This window comes from Camponotus floridanus, unplaced genomic scaffold (genome assembly GCF_003227725.1).
Source record: "Camponotus floridanus strain SB8 unplaced genomic scaffold, Cflo_v7.5 scaffold28, whole genome shotgun sequence".
In the NCBI taxonomy this organism is placed as follows: Eukaryota; Metazoa; Arthropoda; class Insecta; order Hymenoptera; family Formicidae; genus Camponotus; species Camponotus floridanus.
Window position 1 is genome coordinate 1,218,533 of NW_020229414.1, and position 27,824 is coordinate 1,246,356.

General features: G+C 37.9%; 1 protein-coding gene across 6 annotated transcripts in view; it reads left to right on the forward strand.

Annotated features, from left to right (window-relative positions):
- The window catches only part of LOC105257711 (AF4/FMR2 family member 4), a 201,692-nt gene that overhangs the window by 86,610 nt on the left and 87,258 nt on the right, over window positions 1-27,824 (forward strand). For all 6 annotated transcript variants that reach the window (XM_025409695.1, XM_025409697.1, XM_025409696.1 and 3 more), the window contains one exon: window positions 3,626-3,818. In XM_025409695.1, coding sequence (XP_025265480.1) covers window positions 3,626-3,818 — 193 coding nt within the window. The remainder of the gene's footprint in view (window positions 1-3,625; window positions 3,819-27,824) is intronic.

Here is a 27,824-nt window from a genome sequence, read left to right on the forward strand (position 1 = left end):
TATCTAAATATAATATTAATAGACGAACATTTGTTGACATTAATAAATGTTGACCATCTAAATTTCGACATTACTTCATCTTACGATTTCTTGACGCGATACAATATGATATAATTGAATTAACAACAATTATACTTAATTAACAAACCGAGCCTTAGATTTATAAACCAAAACAATAGCAAAATTTTTCTTAGAGGTATGCGAAGCTTCTAAAGCTGAAACAGAGATATCGTAGAATAAAATTGTATTTGCGAGGGTCCTAATCCTCGAGATAAATTTATTTGTCTACGAGATTTCCACTTAAATTTTGTCTCGGAGCGTTGCGAGATTGCGATTAGCGACAAGCGACTTAGTCGGGGAACGAGCGGTTGGTTTTTCTCCGGCATCGATTTAGTTAAGAGTACGAGTATACTTTCTAGAGCTGATTTAGCGAAGCATGAAGCGGCGCGGCGAAAAGAAAAAGAGAGAAGCCCGACGAGAGACACGCAGAGGACGTCGCAGAGGGGTATCGATCGAGAAAGTGTCACGTGCACGACGCGAGGAGAGGAGACTGCATTCGGGGGGGGGGGGGGGGAGGCCGAGGAAATATTCGCGCGACTAAACGTGCACGCCGAATGCACATGTATGCGTCTGTGCGCGTGCGAAGGGGACTCCAATGGGATAAATGGATACCAACGGGAACAAGTGTGCGCGCACTCGGGGACACAAATAGAGTCGTTCTTAACTTGGCTCGATTACACCATGCGGGTCACGGGGAAATTACCGAGTCGCTTACATGCACGAGACCGGGAAGGCGATTAAACTTTCCGTCGGATATTTCTTGCCGTCACGAATAATAAGCAGCTTTGAATTAATAAGATGGAAGGAGAGCGCTTGCGAAAATGGACGCTATCCAATCGTACCTCGGACTATTATTTTAATAAAAAAGAGATCGATGTACGATTTCCATTATTTCGACGAACACGATGTGTCCCGAAAGTTCCTGAGATTGCAAATAATTTGCATATAGCAAGGATATTAACAGAAGCGTTCAAACAATTTTAAAGAATATTAAAATATTCGGTATATATAAGTTAGTGTCTCCTCTCTTGTTTTTTAGGTGTCTGTTGCGATAAAAATGATCAGATTTGCGCGCGGCTTTTTTTAGAGCTGGGAACGGAAGGTGAAATACGACGTGCAGTTTCTTACCATTCATCCGCAATTAAGCGGTTGCGGCGAACAGTGATTACTGCCGGTGTGTTTAATTTGCATGACAATGCAGCCGTTTGTCCATCGGCATGAATGTTTCTTCACGTTGTGCGCGCCCGAGACGATCGAGAAAGTATCGCGCTTCGGGGAATAAGCTCTTTAATCGAAATATATCTTAGAAAAATCAAGATTCGCTTATGTAATGCCTTGCGAATTGTTGATTTATTACTTGGCTTATATACTTGATTTACATGAGCTTTTGCAACGTTTTATATTATAACGCGTGACCCTTCTCTGCGTAACATATGTATCGATATCGGTGTTTCTTATTCTTGCGCATGTGCGAAAAAAATATTTCTCGACGCCTACGATTTATACGCGCTATCATATCTTGCGGGGAAAAGCTGTCTCGATTAAAAAGAAATAAACGACCGCGTTCTCAGATTTTCTTCGCGCGCGTAAGATCCCGCTGCGCATTACTTATGTTAATACATTCGGAAATATTCCGCAATGACCCTAAGTATATCATGGCGCGTGAGGCATTAGCATCGTGCCTTGACAAGTCGTGCAACGTATGTCAGATAACGTACGTACGAGAAGGAAAATCGTCCGACCGACCTTTAAACGTCTATTTAAAGCACTCTCCGCTCCATACTTGCTATTTTGATTGTGTTACATGTTGCGAGTTGAAATACGGAAAGGCTGATAATGGGAATTTATACGCAATATTTCGCGGAGAAAGGCTATTACAATGTAAAAAAATGGGATATAAAGTAGAAATACATTTTCTCAGAAGATAATATCTCTTTAAAAAACGTTGACATTTTGTAATTACTTTATAATTTTACAATATATTAATATTATTCTTTTTTTATATTTATTTAATTATTTAAATTTTAAATATAATATTTGAAAGATATTTATTGAAAGTAACACATTATCTTCTAAGAATTAGTAAATAGTTTTTTTGATACAAGTTATTAAAATTATATAGTTTATATTTTATTTTCTTTATAAATTACATCGATGGAAATTTGTAAATTTAAACAATTATAACATTTATAAAAAGAGAGTTTCACACACACACACACAATTATATTATATCTTTAGATAGATAAAAATCTATAAATATACATTCAATTGCGACATTAATTTATCACAATCATTTTTATTAAAGTAAAATTCCACATTTTTTAGATAAAATCCATGCCAGTGGTAAAGATCATTATTTAGAAAAAAATCGGCACAAGCTAATTTTCTTTATTGAAAATTAGTCTTTTTGTTACAAGAATAATTGAATAGCAAATATGTTAACGCGAAGATACATATTGTAAAAATTTGTATTTCTGTTATTATGTATATATTGTTATCGTTAAATTAAAAATTAATACTCATGATTCTGTGCAAAAATAGGGCGAGAGAATAAAGAGGACTATTAATGGAGGAAACGATTAGTCTAAATGGAATATCAATCTTATAGATCTTTGGCAGATCATAAGCTCTTGATAAAGTGCCGTTTGTGAACCTAAAAATTAATCAAATTTAGTGACATTTATATTTCCAAAATTCAAGTTTTAAAAATATATTTCATATATTTGAATTAAGAAAGATTCTATTATTATATTAATTTCGTTTTATAAACTATATTTATTTGTTATAATTTATTATTCAAAGCACAGAATTTTTTTGCTTAAAGTTATATAAATATAGTTTACTAATCATATTAAATATTTTTATAGTTTTTTACCAGTTTATTCCAGTAAAATCGAAGATAATAAAAATCGGAATTTCCCATCGGTCTTTTCTATTCATTGGACTTTTCCAACTCTTGCTCTTACCTATAAATGGCAGCAATTGTTACAAAATCGTAGTGTCTGGTTCGTTCTTACACATAACGTCGGCATCACCGGAAACGCGACTAAACAGGTGTTTGCGCCAGCTGCAATCGCCCTCGCTATGCTTCGTCACGAATCCCTTCTCTGTCCTATCTTCGTTTTCGCCTTGTCTTGACTCTTCGTTTCTCGTCTGCGTCAATGCTTTCTAAAAGGTCGATAGTTATTCTCGGCGCTGCGTCACATAAGCAACAAAATTCCTCCGTGAATTTGCTTTTGAAAGATAAAAGCGTTCTCCGTTTGTCGATATTCGCCTAATAATTAGTAGGATAATTATGATTAATAATAATGAACGATATTATGGATTCATAAAATATTGAAGATTTGACGAGGCGAAAAAATCTACTACATCACTCACCATTTACAGACAAATTACTGCTATGTAAACTTTTAAGAATGTGTTATGTAAAATCAATTATAGGAGAGTGAAAATTTCCAAAAAGAAATTCTACCTTATATTTTGTAATTTGTCATTATTATAATAGGGTGTTGGAGCATTTTACGTAAATTGGAACTAACATTGGATGGTAATTTTGGTTTTGCAGCGTGGAACGAGACCGGCTTCGGGAGCGAGAGCGACAGGCACGCGCGGCGATGTCGGTCCAGGCGGAGCAAGCGGCTGCGGGAGGCGGTCCTGATACGAGACACCATCATCACCACCACCATAACCATGTGCATCATCATCACCCCAACATACACGTCTCTACACCGAACCTCTTCCGCGGTGGTCCCGTCAGAGTGAGTACATTTTCCATTTATTTCTCGTCTGCGACCGGCGAGACCGTTTTTCCACCACGCGTGATTTCGCATGTACTCGTGTATAGCGTTATTGATTATTTCTTTGGGAATATTTAGGGAATACTGATTCGTCCTAAAATGGAATTTACATAGATACCATTTTTTTTTACTTTTATTCTAAAATTATTTTTAACTAGTATTTTTAAAAATAATTTAATTTATTATTTTTAAATTAAATTTTTTAAATTTTATTATTATTTTTAAAATAATAGAGATACATGGCGATCTTGCACAAAGCGACAGAAAAATTTAAATTGTTTTCAAGGAGATTTAAATATTTTAATACGACCTTGCCATTTGCGATTAATATTTTCTAAATTTTTTTTTCTGTTGCTAGCTAATATAACTAACGCGATGAAATATTTCCGCAAATGGAAATTAAAACAGTTGTCTATCGACCATTAATTTATTTTCAATGATAATGCTTTTTTCTGTCTCTTTTTTGATGAAGAGCGTTGTGTGTCAGTTAAATTGACACACCAAACATTTTGTGGCTTTTTTTCTTCATTCACCGAGATGACGTTAAAAATATTTCTGTACGGGGAAATGAAAGTAGCGACGAATGCTGACCTGTCGATCAATTTTTGCCGCACACGATTGCATCTCGTCGTGCGCATTTAACGTCGTATCGGGATCTAAAATGAACAGATCTAAAACGAGCAGATCTAAAACGAGCAAATATTTTTGCTGTTAAATGGCATTTCATTAAGCGCGACTTTGCTTACGAGTGTTCGCGATAGTTGCAAAGTCGCGAATAATTAATGAGCTGAGGGTGAGAAAATCAGATCGACGTCCATTTCTTATATCGCTCGTCATCTTTATTCAAGCAGGATTCCGGAACCTTTTACGTTGTCCGATCGCTTAATAGATCTTTCTCTTGCGTTTTAAAAGCCATCTCGCCCTTTTTCCCCGCATCCTTTCACTTCCGTCTAGTTAGTAATCGGAAGCACTTCGTCAAGTAGATTCACTGACCGCTTCAATTAACGTTAACCGATAGTCTTTCGTTCTGGTCTTTGCCCTGTATATAAATTCACCATAATTTGCGGCGCTTTAATGAATCTTCTCTCAATCACAACCATTAACGCTACTCGATTGGAATCCTTGAATAAAGTAGTTATCGGAATTCTCGCTTGGTCTTAAAAATATCGAGAGCAATAAAACTATTATATTATTATTATTAAGCGTGCGAATAAAAATTGCAACAATTCCAAGAATGATGAGTTTCAAGATTCGCGGTAACATATATTTACTGACGTCGATATACGGAAAATCCCGATCGTGTAGTCGCTTAAACATTATCGATATAACTGCGCGATTAAATCGGAACATCATTGGATTTTATGCAAAATCTTTCTGCAAACGGAAACGTGTCGCAACGTAAATGTAGCTTCCAGTGTTGGTCAAAATTGATGATTTTATAATTCAATGAATCTTTCATGGTTTGGAAAAATATCCGCGATATAATTATCCTTGAGATTTTTCAATCTTTGATCTCGAGAACTTTGATCCGTTTTTTGCGACAATTATCGTTCGTATCTATTATATCATTTATATACGGATAATTGCGAATTAATTACACATCAAAATTGCGTATCGCAGACGTTTACGCTATCTGTTTTCGATAGCATCTGATTCGCTTCCCTTAAACTGCGCTTTTACATGTTTTCCCTCCTTTGATCGCGGAACGTTTCACGGTTCTCGTGTCCACGATCCTTAAAGCTTTTCCGGTTACAACCTCGAATCTGGCGCGGACGATAGCGACAGCTGCTGTTGCCTTGAGGGCCTACAAGGAAACCTCATATACGGCCGTTATGGCGAAGTCAAGGACCCGTCGAGTCTTTCTCGTGGTTCGTAAACATGACCTTCTTCTTTTCCCCTTATTGCCTCCTCTCTCCTCCACTTTCACCTTCCGGTTTTTATTCGCGCTGTTCTCCTCCGGGATTGCTTTCGGCGAAATTTATTTCTAATCTACGATGGTCCAGCTAGGAAAAGGATGATCCCTTTTTGGGGAAGGATCGTGATATAAATATAAATTGAAAAAAAAAGAACGAATTGGCGCGCGTTTGGATTTCTAATCGATGATTAAGGGATCGTTTTTAGATGGCGCCTATTTGATACAATTTCGAAAATAATTCTGGATGTAGAATTTTACGGATGATGAGTCAATTATACTTGGCAAGGATTTTTCTTATAGAATACTCGCTCTCAAGATTAAGATTCTTTTTAAAGTGAGAGAATAATATTAGCTCTTACAAACTTGGAACGAAAAGAAATTGTTTTGTTGTAACATTAGCGAAAGCATCAATCGATAAAATGAAAATGTCCGCGATTGAAATTTCTTACAACCGGTCTACGTGATTGCAAGGTGAGATTAAAATTGACATTTGAATAAATTAATCAACTTTGTTACATCGCTTCTCGAACGTTGTTGCATACGCGATAAAAACGAGAAAAATTCAGCTTCTTCCGTCTTGTTAAACCTTAATTATATAACTTAATTATATAACAACGTTCTCTCATTACGCTCGCACGACACCGCCTCGGCTTTGGATCGTTAATACTATTTCTTTTGCGGGATGCGAATGAACCCTAGTCGCGCTCCGATTGGCTCTTTCGCGTATTCAACAGGTGTTTTCTCGACTTTTAATCTTTCCTAATGAGTATTTTACGAGAAACGCAGTTAAAGGCGATTCAATTCTCTCAAATATCGCGTTCGATTTTCTCATCGCATTTTCAATATATTTTTTTATTTATACATATTTATTAGGAAAGAATCTTTTTTTTAACATGACTCCGATAAATATATGTTTTTTAAAATATAGAAAAATTTATAATTTTTTATCTACATACTTTTACGTGCACGAAGATTGTATATCGCTCATTTATTCATCGTTATAAATTCGTCGAAGCAAATGAGAGGATCAAGCACGAATCGCGCATGTCAGTTTCTAAATACAGTTATTCCGAGGGGAGACATGTCGTCCGTTTCTTTGCTGAAACATGGCTGGGAAGCTCCCGATAGAAGTGCAACGCGCCGGTTCTATAACAACCATAACTGTAACTGCACGTTAGTAACTGTACGATGAGTCGCGAAGCCGCTTGGCGTCTTCGTCGTCCAGGCGGAACGTAAAAACGGGAAGCTCCGCGATAACTCACTCAGAAGGAGAAAGAGAGGAAAGGAAAGTGGATTGGAAAAGGAGAAGACAACGGGGATGGATGGAGAGGACGGGGGGAGAAAATGGCGCCGGTTTCTTACGGATTCGATCAGCTTTTACGACTTTGCTTCTCTTTCTCCCACACACATGCACGCACTCTTTCTCTCCCTTTTTACGATCTCCTCTTTGAAGCGCAGCCGCAAACGGATTCCGCGACTTTTCCGCGACGCGTCACGTAACGCGTTCTCGGAATACCGTATCGGGATAGCGCATTTTCAATATTAGGGAACGTGACATCCTCATGTGTCACGTAAGGGCGACGTGAAATATCGACTACAATCTGCGCGATTATTCGCGAAAATGCATTGCGTTGATGTATAGACCGAATCGATTAATGCGGAAACGCGGTATGGGAATTATTGGGCTCTCCGAGCGAATGATATATTTAAATAACGCAAAGACTGAAGAGAGACGTCTAGAGGCTAATATTACATTTGTCGTACGATAAATTTTTTTAAACATTAATTGGCTGCGAGATAGTAATTTTTTGAGTCTTTAAAAACTTTCTATTCTGCAGCCAATTAATATGTTTAAAAAATTTGTCGTATGACAAATATATATTAATTGGCTGCGGGATAATAATTTTTTGAGTCTTCAGAAACTTTCAATCAATATTAGGCTAAGGCTAATATTACATTTGTCGTACGACAAATTTTTTAAACATTAATTGACTGCAGAATAAAAAATGTCTCAAGACTCAAGAAATTACAATCCCGCAGCCAATCAATATGTTTAAAAAATTTGTCATACGACACATTTTTTAAGCATATTGATTGGCTGCGGGATAATAATTTTTGGAGTCTTCAGAAACTTTCAATCAATATGCTTAAAAAATTTGTACGACAAATGTAATAGTAGGCTAAGGCTAATATTACATTTGTCGTACGACAAATTTTTTAAACATTAATTGACTGCAGAATAAAAAATGTCTCAAGACTCAAGAAATTACAATCCCGCAGCCAATCAATATGCTTAAAAAATTTGTCACGTGATTGGCTGCGGGATAATAATTTTTAGAAACTTTCAATCAATATGCTTAAAAAATTTGTCGTACGACAAATGTAATATTAGACTAAGGCTAATATTATCATACGATAAATTTTTTAAACATATTAATTGGCTGCAGAATAGAAAGTTTCTAAAGACTCAAAAAATTATTATCCCGCAGCCAATTAGTATGCTTAAAAAATTTGTAATACGACAAATATAATATTAGGCTAAAGTTCGCACACGAGAGATTTGTATTGTCTGGAAAAATCTTTAGAAACGTTCAAGAAGAATCGTTGTTCGTGGATTCTTCTAATAAGCTTCTATAGTAATAAAATTAAATAAGCTGAAATTTTATAGTATAATGCATTATTGACGTTGAAATAAAATCTGGGAAGAAAAGATTCATTAATTTTCACGCTAAGAATGCTGCTTTCGATATATCATTGTTTTTTCTTCCTCTCAGTGTTTTTCTTTCCAACTTTGCGCGCATCTCTTCATTGAAATAGAACTTACATTTCACGGTGTTATGTTCTTACGTCCATTGGGGATTGTTATCCCGATTGTTCGTCGTGAAAATTCCCTCGAGTATGCGCGCGCGATAGTTTATCCGTGTTCCACCTCGCTGTTTAAAGTTCGCCCAAGTTAAAGCTCGCTAGTTGGGAGATTATTCGGTCGGATAAAACGATACGGATCGACTTAGGAGAGACGCTATTAGCCGTGTCCTAGCAAAGTCGAGAACTTACGATCTCTAATAGTCGATACAACTCTCTAATGCTCCACAATCTTCTTGCATCTTTCATCGATGTGGGAAATTAATCGTAAAGTGCTATTTAATTGGTAATTAATTTATCGAGCGGTAAATTAATTAACAATTAAGTAGCACTTTACAATAAAATGTGCGCTTTTCTCTCCTTATTAAAAAAAAAAAGAAATCTATTCGCCGCGTTCGAAATGCAAATTCTAAAATAATAGCGACTTTTCGATTACCGGCCTCGACTTGGATCAGCATCCGCTCGCGAAATACGATTATGGAGCTTCGTCGGAATCTCGCGGATGGAGCACCTCGGCATGCGAGTCATCCGCGGACGGAAATAAAGATGCTGTACGTGCGACGAGAGGGCGTTATTGCACAGCTCGAGCTGTTCGAGCGAGAAGTGGTTACGGGTTGCGGCGTTCAGCGGAGTCGTGCGTATTTATTACCGAGATTAACGGCGTGCATTTGCATTTCTGTATAGCGAGAACCGCGTTCGGCGAAAATTCGCTCCGAGCGTACGTCGCGAAAGAGAGAGAAAGAGAGACATTATGACAGTTTCGTGTGTACGTACACACGTGTGCATTTGATATGCGATATATACGGTTCGATGTTTGTAATAATGGTCAAATCTGTTTTTCAAACAGCCCAAATTTTGCAATATCAAATCAATAAATAAATAAATTGCAACTCAATATTTTGGAATACACGAACAATTATTTTAATTAAAGAATACATTTAAGTAACTTTCTAAGGAATGGAATAACATGGAGAATGATTCAAAAGATTGGGAAGAGCTTTATTATAGGCCTTCTGTCAATTTATAAAATTATAATCTATAAATGCATTAAAAATTCCGATTTATTATTGTTAAAGCTACGTAAGAATTTGGTTTAGTAGATTGCAATTTAAAACGGAAAAGAGAATATAGATAGAGATATTAATTTATACAACACATTATATATATTATTCGTAAAATGATGATCATTGTTTGTGTGTGCTGTAACGTTGCATAAATTGAAAGTACCATTCTTACGCGCGAATGGTCCTTTTATCCTTGCCCGCGGACACGATTTGTCAAAAGCCGGTCTTTACACATTTGTGGATGTCAACGCGAACGATAAAGTTATTTGTCGTTCTTGCGCAGGAAAAACGCGTTCCTTATGACATCCGCGACACGCGTTTTATTCCTTTACGCGAGAGATAAGAGAGATCCTCGTCTCCCGTGTCTCTTTTCCTTCTTTTCCTTTGCGACGAAATGTGTTCAAACAGAGACAGCCTGGAAATTCCCTCTCTCTCTCGTTCTCTTTTTATCTCTCCTTCTGTCTCTTTGCATTACCTTTGAAGATGCAACAGTAAACGAGAGCATTATTTTCTTACTGTACGAGCATCGCTTTTATCCGAATTTAGGAACAAGCCACAATATGAGATGCGACAATAAAGTATATGTATAAAAAATACATGTGCGTGGATACAAATAAGGACATTCTCTAGATGCAATTAATTTTTATTTAAATTATTTAAATTATAAAATAATATTTATTTTAATAATCAATTTTGTGACACAATTTTATAATTATGAAAATATATATATTTAAATATCAATATTTACTAACATTTAAATAATCGATACACACATGTCTTTCTCTTTTATTATATATTTATTCCCTCGTTAGACTACATATCGATTATATTCGAAATTCTTTAGGAAGAATGTCGAGCGTTTTTGCGATGATAGATTGCGAAAATCTTTTCTCTGTCAGGATATAGATGGTCGTCGCTCTTATGTTATTGCTTGATTATTTCAATCGGTCGTAGTAGGTTACGCAACGTGCATGGACTTTTGATATTGCAATTCTTACATTCGCACTGTTGTATAATTAATCGAGCATAAAAACTTGTCATAGCGCGACGTTCGTTTCCGCAGAAATCTCGAATCGGGCAATTTTTCTTCGCGCGTGCGCAGAACAAAGTTGATGCCATTTCTGGAAAGAAAATTTAATCGCGCAGATAACGCGAGTCACTCTCTCGAAATAGCAATTCTTATCTGGCTGCCTTGGATTCCGATAAAATCCAGTTCCATCGGAATCGTCTTCGGTTTCTCCGCGATCTCGTAAACTTCTCGGACTTCTCGGTATTTAAACGGACGATAATATCGGCACTTGCATGTTATTAAAACGTGAATGCATTGCAGGTTTATGAAAAAATTAATGAAAAATTGCAAAGTAGGAAAAAGTTGAATATCAAGAAATGAGAGAAAATGTAGGAAATTATAAGAAAAGATGCGAAATTATGTAAATCTCATAAATTTAGAATTAAAAGATTATATATAATTAATATCGTCATAGAATCTTACATTAATTGAACGCACAAGCCTACAATTTGTAAAAGTAATATAAATAATATATAAAAGATTCAAATTATTTTTTAAATAAAAATTCAATATTAGCAAGATAAATGACTTTCAATGTTGAATAGTATTATCCGTCATAGATAGCGTTATATCGATCGCAATACTTTTTTATTATGCGATACAATGTGCTTGTAATGGCATATTTATTATGTTATAAAATACGAATCATGTATCATAAGAATATCTCACAATCGTAAAAATGCATTTGCACACAACTAAAATAGATGCTGCTACGTATGTTGTGTGTATATTTATCGTACATATAAACGTTGTATACATACATACACGCATACCTACATATATAAACACACACACACACACACACACACACACACACACATATATATATATATATATATATATATATATATATATATATCCGGGTGCTGTCATCACGTGCCGATATTATTCTTCCGGCATGACGTCGCGATATGCTTCTGTTAAACACGCCGGAACTAAAGAGGGCAAAGAAACATCACGTCGCATCGCATCGCGGCGAGAATCTGCAAGCGGCAACGTATCGAGAGAGATATTTCCCGGTTTTCTTTCGTGGGCGGACATTCGGGAGATTCTGTCTGTATTCTGTCGGATATAACGTGCATCTATATATTGACTTTATGTTTGAGCGGAGCCGCGTCGTAGAAAAGCGAGGAAGAAAACCCGGAATAATAAGAGAACGAGAAGAACCCGGAAGCTTGAATTTTCGGCGATGGACGCCAAGCGGAAACTTCAGCTCGACTTTACCACCCATATCCCGCGAACGATCTCCGCCAATTTTTGCCGTACTGCATATTGTACATCATAGAGGTCATTAACCGGTTTTCAAAACTAAAAACTGAAAATGCTACATTCTCTTATTTTTTAACATTTATCTGTTTTTAATAATAAACAGAAAACAGAATACGATTGTCGTTTTATTTAATTTATTTAATTTATTTAATATATTTTTTGCATTAAAATTTTACAATTTTTTTTCATCTTGATGCGACATGTTTAAGTAACTTTTATATCATTTTAATTCGAAGAGCTTATAATATTTATTCACTCTTTCTGTCTCTCTCTTGCTCTCTTTTTTTTAAGAAATTTTTATTGAATATGCAGTACATAACTTCACCCACGATAATGATACGTGGTACGTAATGCGCCTTTTGTTTTGCCAGAAAATAGCAATGTCCCGGTCGTTTAAAGCGCACGTTTAACGAGTCGTTTCTTGTCGCTGAAATCTCGATTACCGGCGGGGAACATTACGCGTTTATTAATACACCGCGGATGAATGTCATTGCCGCGTTTGTAATTAAACACTCCGCGGTCATAATCTTGCTTTTGAAACGATGGTGATTAAACGCGGTCTCGGCGCGAAACGTAATAGACTGCGACAAAAGCGTTGGCATTTATACGCGTGAATCTCCAACGTCTCGTCAAATCTATTACATTCTATATATTCTATATATTTTATACTCGATTCACAATCTACGAATATTTTTCCTCCTGAAATTTAGACGACCTGCACAATTATTTTTAACATTGAACGAGCAAGCTTTTTTCACTAATAAAAATAAATAAAAATACTACAATTAATGATATGCATTACATAATCACTCGTTTCAGAAAAAAATCACTCCAAAAAACGATGCCGTTAAAAAAAATAATCGCTTCGATGAAGTGTCTTTTAAAATAATACGCATAATTTTATGCATATAATTAAAATAAACTAAACATAAATTTACGTAATGATTTAGGCTTGTCGAATTTTGGCTGTGTCAAATCATTAATTAATGCGCGCATGTGAAATACAGTGTTACATTTCGAACGATCGTTTATCCCACACTCTGCAAAATATCGCTTTCAGCTGTCCGCATTACTATATACATTACACGAGCTTATCGCGAGAGTATATCGTATATACCAATCGGTAGATTACGCAATCCGCTCCGCTCGGTTTTAATGATTATACATATCAAGTGACGACGACGATGGTGACGATGGCCGGTAACAATGATGGCAAACAACGATTATTTTTCGACGAGAATTCGCGAATTGATAATTGGAAATTCGCTGGTTTGTGAACGATTCGATGGTTCATTAGATCTTTCCGCATTGACGCTAAAATCAATCGATCGATCGCCATTGCTTTCGTGCAAATTATCCAGCTCCAGTCGATTTATACATTGACGTTGTAAAAATTTTCCCGCGTGAAAACGTTAATGCGAAACTTTTATTTCATTTACAGACGCAAAACTTCTCGTCGATTAATTCTCTTGCGTGACTTGTCAGAAAGTTCTGACAAGTATTTTCATTATTTAATATACTTGTTATTATACGATATTAAAACGTAATTTAATTGTGTAATTTTCATTTCTCAACATTAGTTAATTTATTAGTCGTTTTGACGAGAGATTAAAAAATATTGCGAAGATATCGCAGGATATTATTACATTCAATTTATCAAGTATAAAGATATTCGTTTTGTAAAGATATGCATCGCAATTAACTTTGTTCGCTAAACGAATACTGCTTGCAAATAGTAGCTATATGTATAATATGTTTGAAGTGTTGATCGAATATCGTTGTAATGGAATATGCAATGTACACTATTAAGGATCAATTTCTCAACGCACTAATACCGGATAATGAGAACTGGAATATACGATTATTCCTTCACGTTTAGAATAATCCTGCGCGAAGCAATTTTCTCACGCGCAAATGAAATTCAATGAAAAAAAGTTGCAACTTTTACAAAGATTGAAAAACAGTTATTATTAGTAAATAAAATTAATAAAACATGGAACAATATATTTGCATGCAAAATACTAATAATAATAATAAATTAAACATTGCTTTTAAAATACTAGCTTTTCATCAATGAAATGTATATCAATTCCAAAAATTTAAATAAATTTAAAACTATAATACGACTAAAATCATATTGTTTTAATTATAATAATTTAAAACGAAAATATCCCTTGTGCTTTTATAAAACATATTTTATATTTTTCTCGAGCAATAATGATTAACACAATTTTTTAAATATTAGATACGTATTTGCAGTTTAGATTATCTAAAAAATCAGTTTTAAGTAATGTGTACAATAAGATTGTATACTGCCTGATGTGCACACGTAACCTTCAAAAATATTACCTTGAAACAAATACTAGGCGAATTTTTTGCGTACACTCATCAGCGATGCGCGGCGCGTAAAAACACAGCCGGTCGCGTAAAATCGACGTCGGCATCGTGAACGCGTTAAGCAATCTCGTCTTTGCCGTTTCGTTTCACGGGGAGAACACGCGCGTATAAGTTTCGGACATATATTGTCCATTAATTTCCCGTGGCCGGTTTCGGGAGCCCGCCTCTCGGCGCCTGGAGTCAAGTCGCGCGTTTTTGCGCCAGGCGGAAAGCGAAGCTCGTGATTTGTAGGTCATTCGATCGCATTATATACCTATCTTGCGGTTTACATAACCCGACATGTATGTATGTGTGGACGTGTGTCGCGCATACACGTATATCTGTCAGTTCGGCGCGCGTGTCGCGAAACAGCACGTGTATATGCAAGTCGAGGCCAACTCGCGATGTATAGATATCGTGTGTGAGATATATGGGGACGAGAGTGAGGCTGCGTGTACGTGTATGTGTGTGTACGTGCGCGTACGTGTGCGTTCGCACGATGTACCACAGATGCGCACCTGAATGTCAGATTATAGACTGGCTAGGCCAGATCCGCAGACGAGCGCATTCTCTCTGTTTGTCGCTCGCTACAAATGCGAATACGAGGATATATACATATGTCTATGCATATATCTCCGTCCTACTATTAGTCTCTCCGTCTCTCCTCTCTTCGCGAAGCGACAAACAATGAGATATAAAATGAGACGTGGTGAAATAAGACGTAGGATTACCACCGTATAATGAGGTACTAACTACAAGAAGCAATCAGTCAGCGAATGCGAATATGACTTGAAGATAAAACAAATGAGCGATCCTACAGATTCTATTCTTCTTTGTTGTACCTTGTTATATTTTCCTTATTTGGAATAACGCGAGCACACGCTTGCACGTTGACGGAAAGCGATTCTCAAATCAAGAACTTTGAAAAGTTTGGCGAGCAAATTTCCCTGAAAGTTTATGTGTAAAAATTCAGTAAAATTGTTTATTTTCAAGTAAGGATTTTAATTATTCCACTAACATCTAATAAGGATAAATCGGAATGATACAAAAATAAAAAAAATTTTAAGAATAATAATTAAAATAATTAAAATAATAAATCAAAATAATTAAAATTATAATAATAAATTAAATAATTAAGTAAAATTGTTGATTTTCAAGTAAGGATTTTAACTACTCTACTGACGTCAAATAAGGATAATGGAAAAATAAAAAAATACAAAAGAATAATAACTAAAATAATAATAATAAAATATAAAAAAATCGTGAATTAATGATCGAAGGAGAAGATGGGAAATATATATATGATGATACTTGTAACGCGTAAAGCAGCTTAGTGAAGGGAATATAGGATATTCCGCATGCGCATCAAACAAAGGAAGCTTTTATGGAATCAGCAAGGATATACGTGTTTACTTGTACGATCGTCGAATTATATGCGTTAAGGAAACAGCAGCATCTAATATACTCTGCGACAAGCGCAGGCATTAACCCGTCTATTGCGCGTCGTGTTTCTCCTTCGATTTCGCTGCTCCATCGAGCGTGCCGCGTCTCAAGGAGAGAGATCGGCTTTTATATTTCGCGTCGCTTCGAGAGCGCGCAGACGTTTTTCCGCTCGTCACCGATTCATCGCGAAAAACCACTCGTCTCAGGCGCTAACAGGATCCATTGAATCCGCTTTTTGTACGCGCAACGTTTTTTCAGGTATATGCGTGACGTTTAGCTGACGTTTAATTCGCCGCGCGCGCGCACGAATTTGCATAAACGCACGTGCGGCCCGCGATCGATGACGCACGCAACGTAGTTATGCGGGAAAGTGCGCGATTTCGAACATCTATCGATTCTTTTTTAATAAACGACTTCTTCGATAATTGTCGTTTACATAAATTTCACTACGGTAGAAACACTTTTTTTTTTATATTCGCGTCATGTAACATTTAATTTACATGTTCGCACATTTGCATGTTTTATCAATATTCATAACCTTCTCGGAAACGCACGAGTCAATGAAATATGTCTTTTTAAATTTACATTAATTTTGCAGTAAAAAATGTAACGGAAGGCATGATTGATCGATTTTCCTCAAACACGAAGACGATGCGTGATCTTCGAGAATAAATTTATTTATTAATAGCCGCACACAAATATCGTAATATATTTCTACGAAATTATCGCACACGACACATGTATGTTTTGAGTCGCAGTCGATGTACGTGCTCGATAAGCACCGCATCGAATTTCACTGTCGAGCGCAAAATCTAACGCGCCGCTGATATAAAGAGCGAGAATCGCGAGAAAGGTCTCTCGATAAGCCGCGTTAATTGTCTACGAAGTCAATTACATGGCTCGCTGAGATTTACAGCGTTGTTTTTATTATAGTGGATTTATACACGAGAAATTGCGCGTTTACACGAAAAGAGAAGGGAACAAGGATATGCTTAAATAACGCAGTCTCTACGATATCACACACATACAGTTATATACAGGGTGGCCCACGAAAAGTGTTACAAATTTATATCTCGGAAACGAAGCAATTTAGAGAAAAATGTTTCAGACAAAAGTTGTACGGTTTCGAGGGGGACATAAGATGGTGCCATTAGTTTGACTTTGAAGAGTCACCTGAAAGTCTCGTAAAGGTCACCTCCAACTTTTTAAATGGAATACCCTATATGGTTTGCATATTCTTGTAGCTCATCTCGAAAGCTTTCCAAAACACTATAATGAAGTTAGTTTTCATTAAGTATTTTCCGAGTTATGAGGCTTGAAATCATTTCTTAATTTTACATAAACTATAAAATATCTTGTAAAATATTCATTTTTCGATTATTACCTTAATACTTTTATGTACAAAATAAGGAATCAGTGTAATTTGCAATTAACAATTACATTTTTTTTTTCGAAACAATTATGTGTTTTCTTTACACCAATTGATTCCTCTCATTACTTTGTACATAAAAGTATTAAAGTAAGATAATAAAAAATGAATATTTTACTAGATATTTAATGATTTATGTAAAATTGAAAAATTATTTCAAGCCTCATAACTCGGAAAGTACTCGATGAAAAAATACTTTATTATAGTATTTTGGAAAGCTCTTGAGGTAAGCTACAAAAATATGTAAAAATACACTCTTCAAGATCAAATTAATGGCACCATCTTATGGTCCCCTTCGAGCCATACAATTTTTGTCTGAAACATTTCTTTCTAAAGTGCATAGTTTATAAAATATTCGACCGTTCCGGGACTTTAGGGACACCCTGTATAACCCGGTCTATAATCGATTTGAAAAATTATCGCGCATTTACTATTTTTCGCCTTCTCTCGCTCTTCAACGACTGAAAAGGACACGACTCGGCCTTGTCAGGTATATAGATCCAGGCAGAAATAATCGTGTTTTCTCCTTAGCCGAGAAATTCCCACGAAGGCGACACGAGAGACGGAGAGAGAGAGAGAGAGAGAATTTTTGCAAGAGCATAATCTCGTCGTCCCACGATACTGTCGGCGATTCCCGCGCGCGTGTATCTCGCTCTCTCTGTCTCTCGCTCATTTGTCATTCGCCATTGTACGCTCGACCGGAGAGAATCCTAGTCGCGTTAGAAGGAACATATTTACCGGAGCAATTTATGATGCGGACACAGGAGCGCCGCGAGGTAATAGGATCGATCGGCCGTGCGGAACACTTCGATTTTCATACGCAGCTCAAAACCGGTAGTCCTGACGGAAGGAGCGCTGACTTATCGTTCCCAACGTGTTGTCTAACGGCATGCGTCGACGAACTTTTTCGCGGCGTGATAAATGAGAAATCGCAATAGATTTGTTTTAAAATAAGCATCGCATCTTGTACGTATTAATCATATCACGCATCGCGTCCTTATTCTTAAAAGAGACATTAAGATTGATAATCGAATTTAAATGGGGGAGGGAAAATGCTGAGATTTTAAGTTACGACGAGACATTCTCTTATTTATCGCTTTATTATTTTCAATAACGTGACTATTGTATTTACTAAATAAATTATTGTATAAATGCATTATTGCTTCTATCTAATTGAATATGTTTAATTAAATATATTATGCATTAAATATAATGCGTTTAATTAAAAATTTAATTAAATTAAATTACGATCGATCAAACAATCGAGGGAAAATGCGTTAGTTTTGCGCGCATCTCGCAAAACGTCCGTTTCTATTTCCGTGTCGGTGAACGGCATCGATTGTCGCGGTGTCAGATGGAGATTGACGTTTCTTCGACATCGCATTCGCGAATGAAAGCGAGCGTTTTTCCGCATGCCGATTCGCATTAATAACGTAACAGCAAGAGCAACAACATCGAGAGAGAGAACCCCCCCCTCCCTCTCCCTCCCCTAAGTTTGCGTGACGCGCCGCGACACGCGTGAGTGCGTAAACGCGTTTATCGCCGCGTTTTCGAGTTAAATCGACTATCGCCGCGAGATAACGGCAAGTCGACGACACGAGGAATATCTTGCGGCGGATCCAGATTGCCGAGCCTTTTAATAACCTTAATGCCCCACGGGGGAACTATCGCGAAATCCCGGAATCGCGAGCGCACCCTCCTCGCTCTTGCCTGCCCATTCGGGGCTGTTTCCTGGCGTTTCCCCCGCATCGTGCGGCTTTTAAGTTTTGGATTTCAGCGGGAAGCCGCGGGAGGTTGCGGAAGAGGCACAGGGGACGGGAGAGGGAAAGGGGAAGGGGGAGGCAGCGCGTGCTCTCCCGGCCATCTCTCGTCGTCTACTGCATTATTCAGATCTGTCCCGAGAAGAATACCAGGTTGAATTTTAAGGGGATGAAGAAGTCGACGAACGAACACACAGCCTCCCCTCCCCTCCCCTCCCGCTCCCGTAGAGAAGTCTCGTTTTCCCTCCTCGCCTTTTTAAAGTCGCTCCGATTTCCGTGCGGCTCTGCCCGAGCGAGATTTACATATGTCCTGTATCTCGCGAATTTGCATCGCGCCCCGTCGACGATCGTTCGCCATTCGTTTCATGCTCGATCTCGCACGGTAATCCGTCGGTAACGCCATTGTTGCGCCCCCGTTCGCGATTTCTCCGGGGCTCCGGCTCCCGCTATTTTTTGCGGATCTCGCGATTTATCGCGCGCGAGGGAGGGGGACTCGCTTACGTTTTTGCATATTCGGCTTTTATCGCGGGGACTCGCGTGCGAAACGGCAATTAAGTCAAATATACGGGCGGTGCAGTTCGTAAGTCGTTACGTCGCTCGACGTTTCATCGACTTACATATCGGCCGGCTTATTGCAGCCATTCTCTCGATTGAAAAGTTTGACGCGCAATAGCGATCCACATCCCGCTTTCCTCTTTCTATTTTTAACACTCGAAAAAAACTTGGTTTTAAAATTGCGAAAGTTAGTTTAATTTTACGTTCTTAGAAAGGAAGTTGTAAGAGATTCAGGAAAAATCAACGTTAAAGTTAAAAGAATTAGATTTAGAGATCCCCATCTTCTCTCTTCCTCAACTTTAAAGGGAAGGGATTTTTTTTTTCTAGTTTCTTTCGTCACCGCTAAGCTTCGCAATTGATATAACAATTTTCATATCGCGACGAGAATATCAGAGATAAATCGTAAACGATGCAAATGGTTATGTGCCATCATTATTATTGCGCGATAAATCGCGCGCGCGTGTCGCTCGAAATCGTGGCGAGTTTTATAATTAACCACTGACAGGGTAATCAGAAAGCGTTTATATTACTTTCGCGTGTTACAATCATCCGGATGAAAATGCATTTGCCGGGTGTGGAACAATAACGTCATGACGATTTAGCGGCGATGCGGCAGCGCGGCGATTTCCGTCATAGAGGACGTTGTTTCATTCGAAGGACAGCCAATTATTGCACAATGCGCGACATAATTAATTAACCTCTCCCGTATTAAAAGCGTTTATCCGTGAAACACACTTTTTGTGTGGAAACAATTCAACGCGGCCACTCCCGATGCAATAAATGCGTTAATTAAATGTATAAGCTCTGTTTGATTTGTTGCCCCGCGCGCAACAAAATGTGCGTGTCATTTAAAATGCATACAATTATACGAGCCCTTTTATCGAATTGTGTAGAATTGATTGGGATTCTCTACGCAATTAATTTGGATACCGCAAGTAATGCGATTTGAAAATATCTCTCGCATCTCCAGTTATCCTGTATGTCGAGACTGAAAATGATCTTGAACATTTTTTTAACGAGAAAAATTGATACGCGATTAATTATCCGCGCACGTGCAATAATCTGCGCGTATAAATACGCGTTAAAGTTTATCACCAAGTTGGATTAGTCACGAAGAATACGACATAGACGAACGTTTTACAGCATTGTCGTGATACGGGTTACGTTTCCGTTACGGTAGCGTGCGTGTTATATACGCGTGCACCACGCAAGCTGCTATTTAGCGCAATTTATTAAACCGCCCTGCCACCTGTCTCCCCTCTTCCTTCGTCGCATCCCGTCCTCTTACTCCATCTCCGCCGGTTTCTCTTCTTCATCCCCTTTCCGCTTTGGCCGTTTTGACTGTACTATGCCGACTATATAAAGGAGGGATGTGTTCGGTGGCTAAATACACATACACACACAAATGCGGCGACCGGCGCCGCCACACACACACACACCTACATATATGTACACACAAACACCCACGCTGAAGAGAGAGCAAGCTGGGTCTCTCACGGCGGGGGTGGTATGACGGAATCAATACCGGTGTGTGAGAGGGTGGGATAATGCGGTGGCTTGACGAGAGTCGTAGGTAGTAAAGGTCGGAGAGAGGAAAAGAGAGAGACGGAGAAAGACAGGAGTGGATACGGAGGAAGATAGGGTTGGGAGGAGACAGAAAGGGTCGAGGCGGAGGGGCAAAGTCGAGGACTTTAGAGGAAATAAACAATAGGTCGGTAACCTACGTTCGGTGTGCTACACGCTGCCAGAAAATTACCCGAGATACCGAGTAATGGTGTGTGTGTGTGTGTGTGTGGGTGGGAGACGAATCTCTTATTTCTCTCCTCCCACGCGTTCGTATATTCTCGTTGATTTTTTTTCTTTCACTTTTTTTTTTCATCGGAAAATAACCACGGGCATTATGGTGGCGGTTGGTACATTTTGTATTTCTGTTTGCAGCAGTCAAACTTTGCGAGGGTAAAAAAATAAATGTAATTGCTACGAGGGAATACGTATCTCGGTCGGTTGAAAATTACGCATTAAATTTTAGATTGATTGGGATTAATTTATGCATTAATTTTAATATCGAGATATTGAAATTTTGCCATTTAAACGGAGAAATTTATTAAATCTTTTCTCGTTTTCATCATTCGTCGAAAGAAATGAAAATACAAAGTATGTAATATGAAGTAAAAAAATTAATTAATTGCTGTTTCGAAAGAATTACGAATGATAAATCGATACTGTGGAAACTGGAACATGTACGCGTCGCAATAACAATGCTAATCGCATTAAAATGAGTGGCGGGGTTTGTGTTTATTCTTCGGAGAAAAATGTCTTAATCAGGAAATTAACTGATGGGTGATATGGATGGCGAAGACGTGACGTCACTTCGATAATAAAATTAGCTCGCGCTCGAATCTTTTCAAGAAAATAAAAACCAATCAAGAATATCTTGCAATTAAGTAATGCTTTGCATTTTCACAATCTATATATTACTTATTTATGAATTTTATACATTCATATATATTAATTTGCATATTAATTATTTGTATCAATCGAATCGCAAAACACGAGCGCTTTATACGTTATTTTACTATTGTAAAAACATTGTTAAACTATGAGAGTGAACAAGAGTATGAATTCCCTCGATTAAATTTATAACATCTCTAATGCCTCGCTCGAGATTTGCAGTGGTGATTGCAACATTGCGGCATTTCTCATCTCCCGTTGCAGCTGGCTACCACCCCCTTTTTTGCTTTTTTATTCTTTCATCTTGGCGGGTCGATTCGCGCTCTGTTTGCGTCATTTTGGACGCGACACAAATAGTTCGATGCATCGTCGCACGTTTCTCGAAATCCTCTCCGCGTACCATTGAAGAGGGCGGTTAATTAATCGCACCCTTGGCACGAGTCCACCGAGTTCGAATTTAGTCATAGCGGCCGTTTAACCTCGGTAATGTCTATCGTGAATTTGGATAATTTCCTTCCTTCTCGTCTGTCGCACCCTCGCATCCTCTTTCACCCTCCGTCGCGTTTAGCTTCGCTCGTTGTCGGCACGCGATTATTCCTTTGTCTCAGCCGTGAACTATCCCGGCTCGGCAATTACGTACCGATTACAATTTCAATCACACTATACACTTTCTGATGTTTTCAGGATTACGGAAATTTATTGAAAATTTTAATTCACGAATCTCTCAATTCGCGAATCTTAATTTCATTTTTATATAATTACTTCAAATACGTTAATTACAATTTTAAAATCTCTCTTAAATCTGGGGAGGTACATATTTTTTTTCTTTAATATTTTAACAAGATATTTTAAGAGATTTTGATTTGATAAATTTCTCTCGATGCTAAAGTTATTTTTTTTTTTCTAAGTACACGATTTATCTTTTTTAAGTAAAATAAAAATTAAAGAGATTTCGCGTACAAAGGAAATGAAAAAGCGAGCACCTCTACGACTTTGCGTGTGTGAAAAATTTCCATCGGGCTGAAACTCTCGCTAATGCAATTAGCAACTGTGCTCAATCTTTGACTTTTTATTACGTCGCTTTAGTGTTCGCCCTCTCGTCCACTTCGATATTCGATGGAACGTTTTCGCGCTTAGTCAGTTTTCCATCGGTTTCCATAGGCGCTTGTCTCTCCGCCGGTATTTTCCGGTATTCTTCGCCCGCTCGACGATCGTATTAACGCAATGTCGACTTTATGCCGAGCTTTCAATATTTCTATCTTCGCCAGTCAGCAGATATAGAGAGATTAGGGGTGAAGCGGCGCGAACACAGTCGACACGATATGCATTTGCTTGGTAGCGCAAACGCGTGCAAGATTCAGGCGGGAGTCAATGCACTTGCGATGTCACAAGAGCGAGGAAAGCGTCGTCTTTATTGCTACGAGATTAAATATTAATCATCCGATAGTCAAAAATTATATTATTTCATCAAATTGAGTTACAGTTTAACGAAATATTATTTAGGAGATTTGTTCCTAAAATATTTATATATAAGTATCTGATTCTATAAATTTTAGTATAATTGTGATTAATTCCTAAATTTCTTGGTACGATAATTAAATGACGATGATTAAATAATTGTGCATCAAATAAGGCATTGCTAAAAACAGGAAGGCGAGAAACTGCAGTGTATGCATTATTTGCATTGTGTACACAGTTTGGAAGCTATTCTTTATGCGCATCAATGTTCGACGATCGATGTTTTACCGGATGTACCGGCAGTAATGGAAATTAACATTCTAATCTATCACTTACATATAGCAATATAAAAAAAATTACTTCGAAAAACTTGAATTAAGTCTCCTAATGCGATGCAATGACGTGTAAATAAATACAATAGGCTCGTAGGCAGTGGAATTGGAAATTAGAAACAATGACGTAACGATAATAAATATCTGATATTTTCTTAAGATGTCTCTTGCACGTAACATTTTATCGAGACATAAAATTCTTCAGATTTCCAAATAGTGAGAAGAAATCATATATCTGGCTTAAAAAGATCGTAAAGATGTGATAACATTTGTCAATTAAACGAAAGAATCAAATTGATTATCAAGAAAAAAAATACCTCCTACAAGTGGGATAAATGTCAGAAAAACGATCTCATCGGGCGAAACAAATAGCATTATTAAAATATGAGAGATATCAGATTGCCCGAGCGCATTTATAAACGTGTGGAGTATCACGTTCGGCTTGAATTTTAAACATCGATAAGATTGGCGCGAATATGAACGGCACGTTTTTGCTATTTTCTCTCGTTATATTTATCGTCGCCTTTTAACGCGATCTCGCGATTTCGGGAAATCAAGGCCGTGCCTCGGGCTCGAATGTCAGGGGGGAAAACGCGCAAAGGGCGATGATGAATTATGGTACGAGAAGAGATCTCTCGGAGACTATTAGTCTATCGGAAATTGATTCTTATTACACTTAACGTGCACACACAGGCGGGGCTTCTCTCGCTAATCTCCGTGCCATTAGGTAACTTCTTCGCCGCGATGTCAATTGCGCATTTAACCGTTCGCCCACGCGACGCGCTCGTTAAAATATTCCCAGAGACGGCCAATTAATTTCATTGATAACGAATTTCCTCTAAGCCCGCACGTCAATCTCAAGGTAACGATTCGCGCGCGTGGAATATCGTAAAGTGTCCGTCCGCTAAATTTACAAGAGGAAAACGGACGACATTTCTTTTCGGGATATATTATAACGGGGAGAGCGAATAAAGATTAGAGAATGAACCGATTTTTTTAATTGAAAACTTGATTCCGCGTTCGATCCCCGGTAGTGTTTTCACTCGTTTCGATTCAATCTCTCCCCCTAACTTTATTGCCCGCTAGCGGAAACAAGCGTTCCCGCCACGATCGCTATATTTTTCCCGAGACGCGAAGTTTTTAACTTTAATCCGATTTTGTTGCAATTTCGCACACCTGTCGTTACCGCGTACTAAATATTTTCGTACGTAAATTTATCGCTGATAACTCGCATCATATCAATATTCCTGATATGCCGATACTATTTTTGTTATGGTCCGAAAGTATTGCGAATTTCTTTTTTAAGCTCGAAATGAAAAAACGTTATACGTGTATACGTTATTTGAGGAATGCAAATTTTGAGCTTTTATTATCGCGATCGATTGCGTTCAATTAAATCAAATCGAGAGATTCTTAATAGCGCGTATTTAAATATAATAAATTACATTGATATTTTCTATCTTACTTTTTTTCATTCCATTTGATTTAACCTCATTTATCGAACATTATTAAATACAGTGTAATGAGGTTAATGAGCTATTACTGCAAATGTATCGCGTGTTAAAACGATGTGCACTCTGCCCGAATACTATTTCCGTCACTGCTTTCGCCTGAGAGAGAAGGCCACCGGCGACTTGTGTTATAAATATACACGAACGGCTCGCGTGATCGGTCCCGATGTAATTTCGTCCTTCGTCCTTCCTCGCCTTCGTCGCTGATGGGCGTCTAGCGTCTGAGGGTTACGCAAGGATGCCGATGCGAGAGATCGGGCTCGTCCGACGAGAGTGTAGGGACGGGGTTAGAAGTGAGGGTGGAACATCCTAAAAGGGCAGACTCTCGGGGATGAAAGAAGATTCCGTAGTCGCGTCTGTGCGCGACCGGAGGATGGGATAAGTGGGTGGTCGACGCGAGGTGGAGAGGAGAGAGAGAGAGGCTGGCAGACGCGTTCAGGGCGCGAGGGAATAAAGTAGATGCCGGGTGGTCCGAGGGGGTGAAAAAAGGACGAAGGACGCCGTTGTGAGAGCAGAATAGATCTCGTCGCGAACCGACTGGAGAAGCGACGGTGAAAAAAGAAGTACGACTCGCTCGCTCGTCGAGACGAGTGGGGGATGAATGAGAAGAATAATCGCGCGACTAAGTGGAACGATAGATGGTGAACGCTAACCGTGCAATATACACGCCGACAAAGAAGTCATCATTAACGTTTTTTATGAATTTTTCAAGGGACGCAGACAAAACAAAGAGACAAAGTAGCGAAGCATTTGGGAAAATTATAGTTTCCTCGTGTTATCATTTATAATTTTGATTAATTTATATCATGTAAATATCATTAATTATCTTGTATTGTTGATTAGAAAAAGGTGGTAGCAATTTTACCGCTTATTATAAATTAAGCTTTATTAATTAAATTTCTTTGATAATTGGGTTATTTTTAGCATAATAATCGTCGATTTTACGTTTGCTTGCTATTATCTGAGCTTGCTGTTACAATCGGGGTATTTTTCTTGTAGCGACGAGCCGCCTCGACCTTGCAACGCGAGATCGGCGCGTAGTTAAAGTCACGGCCTCTCGGTGGAATTTGCACTACTTCGGTAGCGAATGCACGGTGGCGTAATGATGAGTGGGCCGTTTGTCTCTTTCTGCTCGACCATGATTACTAACCTACCGTGGAATATCTTCTACGCTTTACCTTCGACGTTTCGGAGTGATTTATCGTCGAGTTGCAACGGCAGGTCGTACTCCGTTCCTCATTCGAGTCGAGCTTCGTAATATCTTCCTGGCGTTTACATCGAATACAAGAGAGATTTTTTACAGTACAAGACGGATTTTTTCGTTCTCTTGAAAATTGAGGCTTCGTACGTACGTCGGAAACGTGTTATTAAGTTTTTTCTGGACATTTGCTTTGATGCAAATCATGGCAAACATTACACGATAAAATAGACAAAGACAATGTCAATAGTAACTATTTTATATTCATTTTTCTATTTGAAGCACGTACGACGGCGATTATATTGATCGTGCACTGAGAAAAATCGTTTGATTGTACCAACAAGACGTATATGATTGAAGGCATTTTGGTTAAATCAAACAAGAATTTCTATCGTGATAAGACTCGATTTTTTATAACTAGAACGTTTAAGATTTTATTATGAGGATTTGATTAGTATTTTCTGGTTGGATCTATAAAATTTCTTGTTACATTAATTGCTTGCCACTCTTAACTTAACTCGTATTCAACATTTGCCATAAAATGTATATAAAAACTAGTATTAACATTAAATCCAAAGTATATTTTTTTTCTCTTACGAGCAGTAGTGCCAGAAAGAGGACGCTAGCTCTCTGATTGTGTGTGTTTGAGCAGCATCCTCTTCTTGCATCACTGTTTATCAGTTTCTCAATTTCTAATAAACTGAATTTAAAATAATTTATTCAATAATCTGGATTGGATTTATCCAATAATCTTGTTGGATTTCAGAATATTAAACAGACCTTTGAGATTAGATGGAAAAAATTTTAGACGACTTGGTGCTAGTGAGTTTAATATTATTAACCAGAAAATTTGGTAAATTTCACAGGAAGAAATTAATCAAGATTCATTTTCCAACAGACATACTGTTGAATTTATCTAGAATTTTAATTAATGCAATCAGATTTTTTTCTCAGTGTGCGTTAACAAGTAATACCGGAAATTGTGGTTTAGTTTTGCGATATCGATAGCGGCTTTCACCTTTCGGGCTTAGCCCGGGTTATAGGGCTGTTGAAGGATGCGGGAAGGGAGACGGAAGGCTTTGTCGCTTGTATCGAGATAGTTCAGAGTACCGTGCTGTTTAGTGTTACGCCATCTTCCATTGGCGAGTTCTCACGAGGTGAACCGTATTATCCGTGTGGTCAGATCGCTCGTAGCACGATCCTCGTTACACGATCCCTTTACAAAGCGATCTCGGAATCTCGAATTATCCCGCGCTCTTGATCATCGGGGAGATC